Raw genomic sequence first — 16,751 nt, 5'->3', positions numbered from 1 at the left:
GAAAGATAAGAACAGACAACAGGAATAAGTACTAATCCAGGGTTCACCACTGCCTGGCACTGTTCTAGGTCCTAACGGGTCCCTGTTCTTTTCAGTATTTACAGCCTAAAGGGGAAACAGACAAACATTTCAAAATTATATGCCATTTGACAAGCGTTGTAACGAGACATGGTGGGGGTGCTATTGGAACACACAAGAAGAGTGTCTGTCCCACTTCTTGGGTTAGGGTATTGGTGGAAATATGGGGAGTGGTAGAGTGTTGAGGTGTGTTTGTGTGTGCATGAGGCATTGGAGATATGTTGGTGGAGGGAGGGGAGAGGAGGGCTGCAAGAGGTGATTTATAAACAGAGACCCAAATGATAGAGTGGGTATTATTCAGGAGGAAGGAGGGGGCCTGGGAAGGGTGTGCCTAAAAGAAGACACATTATGTGCCAGGATCCAAGGGGAAAAGGGAATAGGTATGTAATTTAGTGTGTCAGGTAAATGGTTCTCAAACTTTAATGGGCATATGAATCACCCAAGTTTAATGTTAAAATGCAGATTCTGATTCAGTAGTTCTAGGGAGGGACCTGCATTCCTGGGTATCTTAATAAGCTCCTAAGTGATATCAGACCTGCTGGCTTACAGACCAAACTTTGAGTGGTGACAAAGTTGATTTCCAGTAACCGGACACTTCTCTCTCTCTGGAGAAATAACCGAATATTCCCTTAGCCATTTTCACTCCTGACGATGACCTACTTAGTCACACTGCATGAACCCTTAATGATGGCAGTGTGGTGGCGACTCAGCACCTCATTCATATATGACATCTGTAAGGGAGCCGACTTCTCTTCCCATATTTTTAAAATCACTGCTTCCAATTCTGCTTTTATACCTTCTTATCCACCTTGATCTACCTCCTCGTGGAAACACATTTAGCAGTTTCAGCATGAGACCAGCCTGAAAGGATGTGCTTAATAAATATTATCAATGTTTGTCAAAATCAAAGAAAATGTCCCAGGGAAGACCTTGCAGCCTTCCCCATTAGCAGCAACATATAAGGCTGTCCTGTATCTCGACAGCCATTCTTTTAATGTCAACTTGAATTCACTTTAATAAGGGCATGAGTTTCATGTGTCTGTCTCTGCCTCATCCTGTAGCAGCCAATGTTCTGTGGCTCTCGAGACCAGGGACAATATCTTTGAAAATACTCTCAAATTTCCATCGCCATCCCAAAGGCATGGAAGCAGATTGGGCTGCGTGGTAACGCCACTTACTGGGAATTCACACCCGTGTCACCCGCTTGAAACGAGAAGCCTCTCTACATGTAGTTTTGTATGTTAGGCATCATCAAGTTGATTTGGAATGCGTTTCTGGGGGCTAGAAGATGCATTCAGTTTAACTCTTGGTACAGTGGAACTGTGTCCCACTCGTCAGGGAATGCATAGATTTTACTCCCACTAATGGGAGTCTACTGCCCTGTTTAATTCTCAAAATAACAAGCAAACAAACACACATACATACATATTTAAAATACATTTCTTTATTTGTGTTATACAGACTTCACATTGGGACAAATGGAGTGAACCTCACAGGCAACCAACACTTTCCAAAATCCTTCCGTGCCTTCATTTCCAACTGGGATCTCACGTAATCTTAAAGGCAGATGGGCTTTCTTACCAAGATATATGTGGGTAGATTTGTCATTGTCTCTCCTTCCACTAGACTAACTCAGCAGTTCTTAAACTTTTTTATGCATAAAAATTAGTATGCGCCTTGCCAGGGACACCTGGGTGGCTCAGTGGGTTAAGCGTCCAACTTCGGCTCAGGTCATGATCTTGTGGTCTGTGGGTTCGAGCCCTGTGTCAGGCTCTGTGCTGGCAGCTCGGAGCATGGAGCCTGCTTCAGATTCTGTGTGTGTGTGTGTGTGTGTGTGTGTGTGTGCGCGCGCGCCCCTCCCCCACTCATGCTCTGTCTCTGCCTCTGTCTCTCTCTCTCAAAAATAAACAAACATATTTTTTTTTAAATTACTATTCACCTTTCTACTTGCAGGCAGATACAACATGCTTCATGCAGAAACAAGAAATTTCCTTGCGTGATCTTTTACTTTTTCCTATTAATCCTTATTTTGGACCTAACTCTCCATAAGTTTGATGTTATCCCCCTCTAGAGCAATCAGAGATTGTTGAAACCCTTTTTCTACCCTGTTTGGTATTCAATCTGTGTCATCCTTACTTCTCAGCCTCTTTCCTCCATACTCCTAGGCTGTTAACCCTGTAAAGAGAAATGGGAGATGTCCTAACATTGGAAAATGTGATTTCCTTGACTCATGAGCTGTTGCAGATCAAAATTAGCTTGGTCCACGGGATTACCTTCCACATATAAGTGGTTTTGGAACCTAAAAATGATAAACTTTTGGCACTCGGGGAATTCCTATGGCCAGGAAAGCATTCGGAGGGAGATCTGCAGCTAACTTTGAGGTACAGTCACCCTTAAGTGACAGCCAAAAAGTTATAGGTCCCCATTCTGAGAAATCTGTAAAAATAGGGCTGAAAGCTCGGGCTCTGCATGTTTTACAAGTGATTTCCAGAGCTGGAAAGGACTGGAGATTTCACTCCCAATGTTCATTTGTAAGTGAAGGGACGGACCCAGATATGCTAAGCAGCAGAGTCCCTAAGGATCTAGAGCCTAGTACCACACTCCTTTCTTCCTTCCATTGCCTTTTCCCAGTGAAGCAAAGATAATATGAGTGCTATCCTTTCATTTAAATTAAGTTCATTCTAGTCCTCAAGATGGCAACTATAAAACAGATTTTACCTGAATTATTCTGTGTAACTTTTACCTAAACCTGTGATCCATTGTGTACATCATCAACAGTCATTTAAAAAAAAGCCATTCATAGTAATTTAGTGGAAATGCTAACAGACTATACTTATGTATTTTTGACTTATGTTTAATTGCAATGTAATGAAAATTCACTAATTTAGCACTTAAAACATGAAGATTATATATTAGTTAGAAATGCATTGTTTAACTGATCTTCTATTTGGTGCTTCTTTTAAGAGAAAATTTTTAAATGTTGGCCTGATAATTGCATAAATAATTATTAGATCATATTCCAAAAAAATGTTTATGATGAATTGTACATATTCTATGTGGTCAAGAACAACAAAAATAAAATGCTTACACTTCAGATATCCATACATTTTTTAAATCCCATATTTTCATATTTTAGAAATCCTTAAGATCCAGAGGACTTTTTGTATTTAAATTGGGTTGAATCCAAAATCTTCCAGAGTATCATGAAAACCAAGATTGGTAATAATTTCAACCAGACATAAGGGGAAGGAAGAGAAGTCTAGAACTTTGGAGGAAAAGAAGTTAAGATAATGCCCCAAACCCCAGAGATACAAAGAGATGAGGTGCATTTTCTTTTTTTTTTTAACGTTTATTTATTTTTGAAAGAGAGAAAGAGAAAGTGCGAGCAGGGGAGGGGCAGAGAGAGAGGGAGACACAGAATCCGAAGCAGGCTCCAGGCCCTGAGCTGTCAGCACAGAGCCCAACGCGGGGCTCGAACTCACGGACTGTGAGATCATGACCCGAGCTGAAGTCGGACGCTTCACTGACTGAGCCACCCAGGTGCCCCATGATGTGCATTTTCTAAAGCCCACATTCTTTGCATGGGCCTGCCCTGCCTCCTGATTGAAATTATAAACTTTGAATTCTGGGCAGAAATAACGTGGCATTTCAAAAGCATTATCTGGGGTCTAAAACTGCTTGCTCAAGAAAAACTAACGGTGCTAGCAGTCAGGCAGATGCACTGTGTCCATCTGGGCGCTGGGAGTCACTGGATTGCAGGTTCCTGTTCCCAAGGGAATAGTTCGCAGCGGCTCCAACTGCGGGAGGGAAGCCAGCAAAGCAGTGTCGGGGTCAGCAGGATTGGCAGTGCTGAGCGCCGCCCAAAAGATGATTTTTGTTAAACCACGTTGTGTGTCTTCTGTTCTGAGTATGGAGGAGACTCACTGGAATGTGTTCTCTTTTGTGTTTTTGGGGCACAAACAGCAACTTGGAGTCCCCACTGATGTACGAGGTCTGCGCACCGCAGCAGGGCAGCACCAGCGGCGGCTGGCGAGGCGGCCTGGGGAGCTCCATCACAGCGTGTAAGAAGGTAACCTTGCCTAGCGCGGCTCTGTCTCCCGGATTGAACTTGAACGCTAGTGTAGTTTGACTCTCCAGGTACTTCTTCTAAAGCAGAGCAAAACAGCAAAAACGAACAACGGAATGGCCCACAGTTTGCTTGCCCGGATAACCTCTAATGCTGCTAAAAGTGTAATGGGTGAAGAAGACCAGAAAACTCAAACAGTTCAGAAAAGTACGACTCGAAAATTCTAAGCCCCCAGTGCCCCACCTATTATATGGAGCACCTAAGTCTGTATCTGAGAAGCATTCCTGGCTGCTATTTTCTCAAAGAGAAGGGTGTGCTTGGCTTATGTTATGAGGAGAAACAGAAATGCGTTTCCTAGAATACAGACTCCAGAACTCATAAACAAATCTCGCTTTAAGTGCATTTGCTGAAAGTTGCCATTTGAATAACATAAATTCATCTACTTCTTTTCCAGCCAATCCAACTTAAGGCCTGGAAACTTAAGTTTGGAAATGCCCAATTTCCCACCTAAAGCTTTTGTCACTATGTGATGCAGAATTCCAAAGGAGAATGTATGTGTTTCTTCTCATCCAGACTTAGAGGGTGTCACACTGGATTATTTCATTAATTGTTTTTTTAAAAACTTAAATTATTGGGGCATCTGGTGGCTCAGTCATTTGTGTCTGACTCTTGATTTCAGCTCAGGTCATGATCTCAGGGGCCGAGATCAAGCCCCACATCAGGGTCGGTGCTGGTAGTGGAGCCTGCTTAAGATTCTCTCTGTCCCTCTCTCTCTGCCCCGCCATTGCTCATTCTGTCTCTCTCTCTCAAAAAAAAAGTTAAATTGTAAAAAATACTTATAGGAATAATTCAAGACAAATTCTATTACTAAACATATTGTATAGATATATATTATTTATGCACACATACTCCAAATTATGTATGCATATATGTATATTAATTTATTGATTACTATACCCAGTTAAGCAGCCTTATTTATTCTCTGCTTGTGTGGTGTTTGTATTGTTCTAAGTAACAAAGAAAATGACACATATCTGTGTTAGAGAACATAAGTTGATGATAGAAAAGTAGCATTAAACATAATTTTACAAAAGTATTTTCATGCATACATTCATAACCAGATATAAAAATAAACTTGTCTCATTAGTTCAAGGCTCTAATTACCATGTGTTATATGATCTATTATTCTTTCTCATACAATTCTCATAGAAGAGTCAGTGCTATAAATTTCCATTTTAATGCAGAAAACTGAGACACTATAATTCAAAATGATTTTGAGTTTCTTCTAAGAGAGGTCTTCAAGCCCTGGGTATGTTCTATTCAACTCTGTAACTCCAAATTATAATCTTCACCGGATGCTATACATTTCACAAGGCTAAATCATTTTTCATTTTTTCTCATTTTTTAAAAATTTTTTAAACGTTTATTTATTTTTGAGACAGAGAGAGACAGAGCATGAACAGGGGAGGGGCAGAGAGAGAGGGAGACACAGAATCTGAAACAGGCTCCAGGCTCTGAGCTGTCAGCACAGAGCCTGACGTGGGGCTTGAACTCACAGACCATGAGATCATGACCTGAGCCGAAGTAGGACGCTTAACCGACCAAGCCACCCAGGTGCCCCTTATTCTCATTTTTAAATAACTCTATTTCTATTGATTAGAGCCCACATGGTATTTAAATTAAGGATTGAAAGAAGACTGCCTGAATTTGACACCCAGTTCAGTCATTACTAGTTGTGTTATCGTGAGCAAATTACCTGACCTCTTCATGCCTCAATTTGCTCATCAGAAAAAAGAAGGTGACAGCTGAGCACAAGTGAATTAATAGACATGAAATGTTTAGAACGGTGTCTGGCATATGGTAAGCACTCACAATAAAGAGTGTTTATGAGTAATATTATCCTACAGGAAATTTTTCAGTAAGTATGTGATGCCAGAAAAAAATTTTATACATACATGACCATGCTGAGAGAGTTGGTACCTTGTGATCTGTTATGTCAGCTACATTTATTTTCTGGAGATAGAGGCGGTCGTATTCATTTTTTATAAATCGTGTCTGGAAGGTACTGAAGAGAGCATTTCGGGGCTGAATATCTGTTCAAGAAATTAAAACTCAAACTCAATCATTTATTATATATTTATATGTATACATGTAATATAAATGTATATATACAAATAGAATTTAAAGGTTTTTTTAAATGTTTATTTTTGAGAGGGAAAGAGGGTGCAAACAGTGGGGAGACAGAGAGAGAGAGAGAGAGAGAGAGAGAGAGAGAGAGAGAGAGACAGAGAGAGAGAATCCCAAGCAGGCTCCACACTGTCAGCACAGAGCCCGACACAGGGCTTGATCTCACACCTGTGAGATCATGACCTGAGCCAAAATCGAGAGTCGGATGCTTAACCGACTGAGCCACCCAAGCGCCCCAAGAATTTAAAGTTTTAAATATAATCCTACTCACACCACCACCACTTCTAGAACTATTAGGAAGTTGAACCGTACGAAATTTCCTTTATTACAGATGAAAAATGATCAATTATAGTCCATTTCATATGGTCCAATGTAAATAAATACATTCAAAATTCCGTTAGATCTTAGGGAGAGATACAAGAATAGATACATAGTCAGGGTCTAGTGTGGGAGACAATATCGGTTTCTCAGTTGAAAAAAATCAAACTAAGTAATTCACCAGTTAAATAATTATGTAGGACGTCTACACAGTTTATAGCAAAAAGCAGAGAGAGACCTTTGACCTGCAGCAGACCATAACCTCCAGAAAGCGAATCGGATCTTAGTTTAGACTTTGAAATACAGCTGAGATTTGAATGAGTGCAGAGAAGAGCCAAGCAAATTTATTTAGGAAGTGTTGCTACAAATGAATGCAGGAGAAGTCAACCCCTTTGCGTCCCGGAATATATTTTTCTAATGTTGTGGTCCATTCCTTTCATTTTAAATACTCTCTTCCATTTACACAATAATTGCATTTAAAGGCAGTTTAAGTAGCCGTGAATATGCCACATGGTATATGCCTTGTAGGCTCTAGTCCTTCCACTTCCCCCTCCAAGAGTAGCTCACTGTTGTTTTCTTTTTACATCTAGCACGTAGGCCCTCAATAAAAAGACTTTGAATATTGAATGATTTCATGCCTTTATTGTATATTACTGCAAACCGATTTAAGTGATCATTGATCAATCTGGGGGGGGAAAAGCTTGTTAATCACAGGCAATGGGTCTAGGTAAGTGAGACTATAAATGCACATACAATGTATGTTCAAAGAGACAGAAAATACAAGCAGAGCTTTATCATAGAAATAGCAAGGCTGTCCAGCTGAATCACCACTGTTCAGTCAATCAACCTTCAATAAGAATACCATGGATCATTGAAATCTGTTGGTAATTCCCCAAACTGATTTTATGGGATAGCCTCATCTTCTTCTCTATCAGATCTTCTTATCAGAACTGACATATTGCTAAATTAACTGGTGGAAGACAGGAAACGAGGGTCCAGAAGATAATGCATTAGTTGGATAATCAGCTTCTGAAAACTTGCAAAAGGACTGAGTCTCTCTCCTGAGTGTCTCATGAAATCCCTAAGGGTTGCAGGAATCCTGCCCACATGCAGATGCTGTCATTCCTCTTTGCTGTTGGTGAAATACAATTACTGGAGGCCACAGCTGTGGAAAAAGCCATAGCATCAGAAAAGAAAATGACTTTGGTGGACTTATTCGAAGGAGGAAATCCTTAAGGGATTGCCTTGCACCAGAGCTAAGATGATCATACCGCCCAGTCATGGTTTACATGTATTATCCTCGCATTAATGGACCCCGTTTTGTTCTCAGAAGTGCCCCGTGCGCAATAAGTTACATGGTTATCCCAGCTTGAGCTTTGGAATGATCCTTTCTCTTTCTTTTCCTCTTCCTCTAAATACTAGGAAAGGTATCAGATAAATTCTCACCGAGGTATTAGTCATTGTGTAGGTTAATATAGTTGTAACAAATAAAATCTGTTTTTACTTAGCTACTGCTACAGCTAAACCAGTGCGATTGCCCCCGCCTTTAACTGGCCCTGGGAATCAAGCCTATTGAACCTGGACTTGACTTCAGAATTCTACCCATCTTGAAGCTCCAAGCAGACACTACCGATCCATCCAAGTTGGAATGTGAGATAGCCTCTGTGTCACCATAATTTACTGAGCTCCAAACGCTGGGAAAGTTTTCACGTATGCAGTGTGATACTCCAAAATAATGCATCGAAAATGATGGAATTTCGGGGCACCTGGGTGCCTCAGTCAGTTAAGCATCCAACTTCCGCTCAGGTTCATGAGTTCAAGCCCCCATGTCAGGCTCTGTGCCGACAGCTCCGAGCCTGGAGCCTGCTTCAGATTCTGTGTCTCCTTCTCTCTCTATGCCCCTCCTTGGCTTGTTCTCTCTCTCTCTCTCTCTCTCTCTCTCTCTCTCTCTCTCAAAAATAGATGAATATTTAAAAAAATAAATAAAAGGATGGAATTTCAAAATATTGAAGGAACAAAATGGGAGAGAAAAAGTAGCTGGTGGAAAGTGAATAATAGAGCCCTTTGTAGTACCTCCTGAATCTTACCTCAGATAGATCTTGCCTGATGTTCCCCGTTCTCATAGGACCAATCCTTCTTATAAGACAAATACAACCATCATTGTTAGACTGAATCATAGGGATTTCCATTAAGTGAGCTAAGTGATTATAGATGTTATCCTTTTATATCTAGTAGATACTAAGTGAAACGCTTTTATGTTGTTTTTATAATAAATAAATATCCGCTTTCTCTAGAAGGCAAGTAGGATCCCAAGTAACAAAGCTGGACTTAGAATCTAAACATCTGAGTCAGATTCCAGATTTCCCTTTTACTGTGTGATCTTAGGCCAGTGACATAACTTCCCTGATTCAGATGTCTTGGGGTTGGTATGACGTTTATATGCAAAAAGGTTTGTGTAAGTTCTTGGCACACAAAGTTGACGCTCAATCTGTATTAGTTGATTCCAAATAAACAATCTTTCCACAAGGGAAAAAATTATTTAAATAGAATTTTAAAACTAACCTGAGGTAGTATCCATGGTCCCCCTGTTACGTTGAATTTCTGCTGGGTTTTCTTCTACTTTGAAAGCATTACACTCAATGTCACATTTCTGCAGTAGCTGGACATTTTCAATCCTCACTTCACTTCCTGGACTGAAGATTTGCTCCTTGGGCTATAGTGGAATCAAGCCTCTTGTATAGGATCCATGTGGCGAAAGAATTGTTGGGGAGAAATCGACACCCCAAGTTCCGTCTCTTTTTATGTCATGTTAATTAAACCCACACTAAACCTAGACTAACCCAAGGCTACAGACTGAAAACATTTCAGGTTCCCAAAGGTAGAGTTTGATCTTCATAGGATATCTGATCATCTCTTTGAAGCTTCAAGAGCATTCTTTGCCATGACAGGCCTCCTTGAAGCTGACTTTAATTTGTTGTCAACAGTAGCATAGAAACCTCCGAAGAATTGGCGGAATGGATGTCCCTGGCAACTTCATCTTATTCTGTAAAATACACTTTCATCTAAGCTCATCTCAGTTTGATGACATGTAATTAACGAAAGCAATTCAATTAATGTGTGCAGGCGCAGACTTACAAATTGGGAGGCTTTTTCAGAATCTGATCTGTATCTCCAAAGACACTTTTATTGGTCAGGATTGTCTTGCTCTGGGCCAAAAGCCCCAGTAGTATTTCCAGGAAGTGCATGACAGAGAACAGCTATAATATGCTGTGCTTCTAGAAGCTGATTTCTTACAGGAAGGAAGGGCTTTAAAGATGTAAAGATGCAAATAAGATTCAAAACAAAATCAGCATAATTGGGTGTGCTCACCTTTCTGCAGAAGGAAGATACTAGGCTTTTTGCCCTGGAGTATACAGCACTCACAGCTTTATAAATACTCTCTTCTCATCATGCAGACTGGCAATGGTCTTCAGACCCAGCTCTTTAGACCAGAATGGTCTAAATTTTGTCACATGGCCTAGGTGTCCTGTTTTATCACCATTCTGCAGGAGTAATCAGAGGCATTGAAGAAATAAGGAGGTTTTTAAGAAAATAAATGCAGAATTGTGCTACTAAAAGTGATATTTGAAGAAAGCTTTAGAATTTCATAGTTCTAAAAAGAATTCCTTAGAGCAAAGGGAGACAGGAATCTAGGATGCCTGAAGGAGCACAGGTGATGTGCCCCAGGGGGTGGGGCAGGGAGAGGAGAGGCGGAACCTGCACACAGACAGTGGGAGGAGAGACACGTGGGGAAATCAAGATCAGGAGTGAGAGTTAAACAGAACCGGGAACGCTGTCTGTTTAAGCGGGAACATCCGTGAGCTGTGATATCATTGAGGTCACTGGGAAGAAGAGCTTGGAGACAAAGTAGCAGAAGACGTCCATGCATTCAGACGTCACAGAGCCAGCCACAAAATTCCCTCGGGGAGTCATTTCACTAAACACCTAAGGAAACTTCTGAGTACATTGACATCTCCGAGGCCATAGTTGCACTGAGGCCAGAATGCAGATAATGAGGGCCCTGGTGGCACTAATTTCCTCTGCCTTCAGCAAAAACATGTCATTGGAAAATGTCAGTTCAGTAATCCTATGTGGGAGACTTTGTTCAAAACTATCAGTTATGGCTGATTTTGCAGTTTGAAGGTGATTCAGCTTCCTATTCCAAAATCAGTATGTTTGAAGACTTCTATTCAGGACTCCACACCACCTCTCTCTGCCCTCCGGCAATGGTCCCACAGTGCTTACGATTCCAACATGCTAGTCTTACTCTGTCCTCTTCCGCTAGGTTCCTTGAGCATCCTTTCTGCTATGTGTGAAGAACTCCTGGAAGGATCTTGCAATGCCTTTTCTTTTCTCTCTTTTTTTCGAGCAAAAAGTAGGACTCTGAAACCCTAAAATAGCTTAGAACATTTTGTGGAGTTGGGGATGATGCTATGCGATGGGAACCAGGGAAGTGATTTTTTTTTTCCCGATCCTTGCAATTTCCCCCAAACCTGTACATTACGTATTAAATATCTGTCTACAAAAATGCAAGGGATCTAAAGTTTTAAAAAATATCTAATCTGTCATTCAAAATGTTTTTCCTTTCTATGTTTGGGTGTTTAAAAGACCCGCCACCCTTCCGCCCTACCACTCAAGCCTTAAGGCTTGCTCTCTTTTCTTGTCAGTCTCCCATCTAAGCCATCCTCTTGATTTTGGAGTCTGGAGTAGATACTGCATTTGCCATCGGCCCTAACAGCTTCCACCTTTCCTGTATCTTATCAGGTTTGCCCTTCTGATTGAAGTGCCCACTGTCACTTCTGGCGGTGTCAGAGCAGGAAGGAAGGATATGACTCAGATAAATTGGAACAGCCCTCTGAGGAGGCCTTTTGGTTCATGAATCCCTGACAAGGAGCCCCCCACTTGGGCGTTTGTAGTTAGGAGGCCTTTTGAAAGTTAGACCCACCCTGAAAGACGCACATAAGGGCTCATACTCTACAGGAGGGAGAGCATCCAAGAAGTGGGTGTCTCCCTTAGCAAATTACATGGCCATCAGCTTACATATTAAAAGGTAGATGCTTCCAATAGCTTCTTTCAAATAGGAGAAGAGCCAAGAAATGACAGTTTTCCCTTTCTTATAATTGCCAAAGGCCAAAGGCATGTAACAACTGTCAAGGAACACATGGGCACTGAATCCACTGCTTCTTTGACCAATGGCAAATTTTGCACGATCCACGCTTTGCAAACCTACACAAAATAATCCAAAATGAATGGTAAACCTTGAAGCGTATCTTATATTTTCCGACATACTTGTTTTTCTTGTATTTTGCTTCTCCTAACATTAAAAAATCATATTCCCCTCACAGATCATATCACCATTACAGCATTATACTGCTTCTAAATAGCAATTAAATAGCAATCAGCTGTCCTCTATTTATATGTCTCATTTTATTCGGTTTAAAACATTGCTGACCATTCATAAATTATACTATATTTGCATTTCCTGAGTATATCTGTTTCTGTAACTCTTGCGTTTTATACTTGAGACTCAAACTCGGTTATCACTTTCATGCAGAAAAAGCTCTGATCAACTTTCAAAGCATTCTTCAGCCAGCTGACATCTGTGTGATGTGGCAAAAGGAAACAAGAATGGTTTGATATTTCCGAATTGTCTTCTGTGCTCTTATCCCATTCTGTGACTTCATTGAGATACAGTGTGGTTTCCAGGATACAAGTAATTGTGTGGCCCAAGAAAAGCAGGAAGATGTCCGAAACTGTTCCTGAGGCTCTGTGTCGTTTGTTTCTTGCCGCATTAGGATGCACTGTGGCCAAGGTCAATACACAGGGTCTCTAAATTCCACACACGGGGACACGAATTTCAGATAAGAGAGCCTTTTTGTTCAAGAAAAATCTCCATTTTATGCTCAGATAGTTTCATCCATGCGTGACACTTAGCAGAGACGGATGTTCCATAAATCAGTATATTCCATGTGTATTTATCAGAAGCAAGTTTAGGTAGGCCAGGTACCAATTGCTAAAAGCCTTACATAGGTAAGGACCGTCCTGCTATGGAAACACAGTGTATCTGGAGGCCAGTCCTTAGTATATTTATGACAACGTTGCCTTCTTTCTTATCTGGAGGTAATCCCTCCCGCCCCCTCCACCGTAAAGGCAGAGAACGAGTTGCAGATCCCTTGCTTACCATTTTCTTCCCAGCCTTCCCAACCAACTATGCCTCTGATCTGGTTCTTTCTAGGCACTTTCCTCCTCTGTAATGGAGGATTGTTTTGTTCCCGGACCTGAAAAAGCTCCCTTATTTTCCGATACTTTCAAAATAATTGTCGACCAAGAAGAAGAGGCTGTCAAGCAACCAGAAGCATTTATTTGGGGCCTTAGACACAGAGTGGACTGAAATTAAGAGAGCACTCTGAATTGCAAGAGGGGCGTACGGGCTTATTAAAGACAAAAGGCACCAGATTGCGTAACTTGTTTTGAAGGAATTATGATTGGTGCTGACAAAGCCAAACTGACTGAGGCAGGATTGGCCATGTAGCCAGCAGGTGTTTCATTATCTCTATTTCAGTCCAAAGTAGAAGGATGTATTTCAGGAGGTCGTACAGTTGCGATTGACAAAAGTTGGACGTTCACGGTGTTCCCAGAATTGAAACAGGAGATGGGCATCGGCCTACTTTGTACTCCGTGTCCTCCCCACCCTACTTTGAAATGACACCGTTAGCAATGTTTACTTCACTTTGGAATTTTCTTTCACATAATCAATTACGAGACTTCCGAATTGTAACAGGTGTCAATGGAATCCATGCAAGAATGTGTCACACCTAACCAAACAGTAATCATATTACAAAATGTGTCCAACGAACAGGAAAACATCCTTTGGAAACCTTTTCTTGTTTTGTCATAGGACACTAAACAGACATGAACTCAGGCAGCCAGCCACTAGAATCATCGTTAAAAGGAAAATGTTATCTTATCATTTAATTAAACCTTCAGTAACGGAAGACTGAACCAATTGAGTTTTTTATGCTAGTATTTTTGTTTCTTTCACAGAAGCTTTACGTCCAGTTTGTATATTGTTTCTTCCTGGGATTTCAGTGTGCTTGAAATAACATTATGGTTTCCCTGTGAAATAATGGAAAGGCATTATTTCCCAGAGTGGAAAACAAAAAATTACAGAATTCTCAGAAAGTGTGCTAAAACACAGATTAAATAACATGAAATTACATGTGTAAAATTACACAAAATTTTCTGACCTTGTGTGTGTGTGTGTGTGTGTGTGTGTGTGTGTGTGTGTGTGTTAAACGCTACTAAGCCAGTGACTAAACATTCCAAAAATATAATGAAACACCTTTGTGGAATCTTAGAGTGCTTCAAGACATTACAGAATGTGTGGCCAAGCTCAGCACTGGATTTCTTGTCAGTGAAAAAGCAAAACGTTTCTTTCTCTTCACTTTTCTCGCTACTTACTCTGCACGGCCGTTATGGTCTCTCTGCTGTTCTTTGAGTACAACGAGCAAACTCCTGCCTTGAGCCTTTGCTTTTGCCGATGTTCTCTGCCTGGGATGCTCTTCCCCCAGAAGGATACGTGGCTGGCGCCTCATTTCATTCAGATCTCGGCCCACTGTCACCCTCAGAGAGGCCTGCCAGAAAATACTTTCCAAACTAGCGTCCCTTACTTCTTGATCCCTTTCTCTGGCTTTATTTAGCCTCACAGTAGTTTTCATTGTGTCCCTGCATTTCTTTCTCTGTCTATAAAATTTATTTGATTACGGTCTGCCCTTCCGCAACAGAATGAGAACAAGACTGTGTCTGTTTTGTCTTTATTCTTGTCTCGTTCACCACTGAATGCCCAGTTAGTTAAGCAGCTCCTAGTGAAAACAGCAAGTGTTCTCCTTCTGTGTTCTTTGCAGCATTTACAACAGCCAAGATATGGAAACAATGTAAGTGTCCATCAGCGGATGGACCGATTGGTAAAGAAGACGCAGTGTTATATACACACTGGAATACTCCTTAGCTATAGAAAAGGATGAAATCTTGCCATTCGCAACATGGACGGACCTCCTTGACAGTATGATGCTAAGTGACTAAATCAGACACAGAGAGACAAATACTAATATAATGTCACATTTCAGGTCACTGTACTATACCCTTCACGTAAATAGAGAACAGAGAGAGATGGAGAGAGGTAAATGTTGAAGGATCTACACCTATACCCCAAGGGAGCTTAACAAATGTGATATTATGCCATCACCTCCTGAACTCCCTTGTCTATATACTTCTAATTGCCTTTCCCATGGGATAAAAGCATCTTGTGAGGAACAAATTATATTTAAATTACAAAACAAGATGAAAAAAAAAATACCTCCAAGCCAGCAGGTGTTCAACAAGTAGTTGCTGAATGAATGAGTGAGCGAATGGACACTTGCTGTGGATGGCATTGTCCTTCTCTTTGAGACGGCAGTCGGAGTTAGCATCTGGTATAGTCCAATTCATGCTTTACGGTTTTATGAGTAAGGTCTTCACCAGCGTAGAATCCAAGTGAAGAGTTTCATTTTAGAAGAATCTTAAAACGGAACAAATATCCCGTATCTTTACAAATTAAAGGGAAGATAAGCCACGACAAAATACCACTATGAACCTAGTAAAAAGTCCAAAATGAGTTTGAAGTGAATCTGACAACACCAGGTACTGATCAGGATACGCGGCAACGTGGACTCTCATACCTTGCTGGTGGGAATGGAAAGTGGCAAATCCACCGTGGAAACTAGTTTACCAGTTTCTTACAAAGCGACCACACCACCTATCCATCTCTCCCAAGCAAAAGAAAACCTTAAAGTGTGACAAACCGGTAGGCCTATGTTTGTAGCAGCCTTATTTGTATTTACCAAAAACTAGAACCAACCCAAATGTTCTTCAGTGGGTAAATGTGTGTGTGTGTGTGTGTGTGTGTGTGTGTGTGTGTGTGTGTGTAATCTGTATGTGGGGCGCCTGGGGGCTCAGTCGGTTAAGCATCCGACTTTGGCTCAGGTCATGATCTCACGGTTCATGAGTTCAAGCCCCGTGTCGAGCTCTGTGCTGACAGCTCAGAGCCTGGAGCCTGCTTCTGATTCTGTGTCTCCCTCTCTCTCTGCCCCTCCCCCACTCGCACCTCTGTCTCTCCCTCTCTCTCAAAAGTAAACAAACATTAAAAAAAATTTAAAAACGAATAGAAATCTGCATGCATCCATACAATGGAACACCACTCCATAATAAAAGAAGTGCTGAACACACAACGACATGGATGAATCCCAAACACATTAATTATGCCAAGTGAAAGGAACGGGTCACAAAAGGCTACATGCTAAATGATTCCACATACATGACATTCTAGAAAAGGCAACATTTTAGGGATAGAAATCACATCAGTGGCTGCCAGGGGCCAGGACTTAGGAGGCATTCGACTAAAAGGAGCAAAAGAGTTGGGGCGCCTGGGTGGCGCAGTCGGTTAAGCGTCCGACTTCAGCCAGGTCACGATCTCGCGGTCCGTGAGTTCGAGCCCCGTGTCGGGCTCTGGGCTGATGGCTCAGAGGCTGGAGCCTGTTTTCAATTCTGTGTCTCCCTCTCTCTCTGCCCTTCCCCCGTTCATGCTCTGTCTCTCTCTGTCCCAAAAATAAATAAACGGTGAAAAAAAAATCTTTAAAAAAGGAGCAAAAGAGAATTTTGGGAGAGTGAAGGAGTTGAATAGTTGTTCTACATCTTGATTGGGATGGTGGTTACACAGTTATGTGTGTTTTTTAAAACTCAGAGAACTTTACACACAAAAAAAGGGTGAATCCTTTTTTATTTTTATTTTTTAAAAAATTTTGTAATGTTTGAGAGAGAGAGACAGAGACAGAGTGCAAGCAGGGGAGGGGCAGAGAGAGAGGGAGACACAGAATCTGGAGCAAGTTCCAGGCTCTGAGCTTGCAGCACAGAGCCTGATACGGGGCTCAAACTCACAAGCCAGAGGACCATGACCTGAGGCACAGTCGGACACGTAACTGACTGAGCCACCCAGGCGCCCCCCAAAAGGGTGAATCTTATAGGACCG

General features: G+C 41.4%; 1 protein-coding gene across 3 annotated transcripts in view; it reads left to right on the top strand.

The window, feature by feature from the left end:
- Positions 1 to 16,751, top strand: part of SPHKAP (SPHK1 interactor, AKAP domain containing) — a 160,829-nt gene that overhangs the window by 33,171 nt on the left and 110,907 nt on the right. For all 3 annotated transcript variants that reach the window (XM_019838800.3, XM_019838801.3, XM_023259769.2), the window contains exon 2: positions 4,042 to 4,147. In XM_019838800.3, coding sequence (XP_019694359.3) covers positions 4,042 to 4,147 — 106 coding nt within the window. The remainder of the gene's footprint in view (positions 1 to 4,041; positions 4,148 to 16,751) is intronic.

Source organism: Felis catus, chromosome C1 (assembly GCF_018350175.1).
Source record: "Felis catus isolate Fca126 chromosome C1, F.catus_Fca126_mat1.0, whole genome shotgun sequence".
Classification (NCBI taxonomy): domain Eukaryota; kingdom Metazoa; phylum Chordata; class Mammalia; order Carnivora; family Felidae; genus Felis; species Felis catus.
The sequence above is the reverse complement of the archived record's forward strand: the minus strand, read 5'-3'. Positions and strand labels throughout refer to the sequence as shown.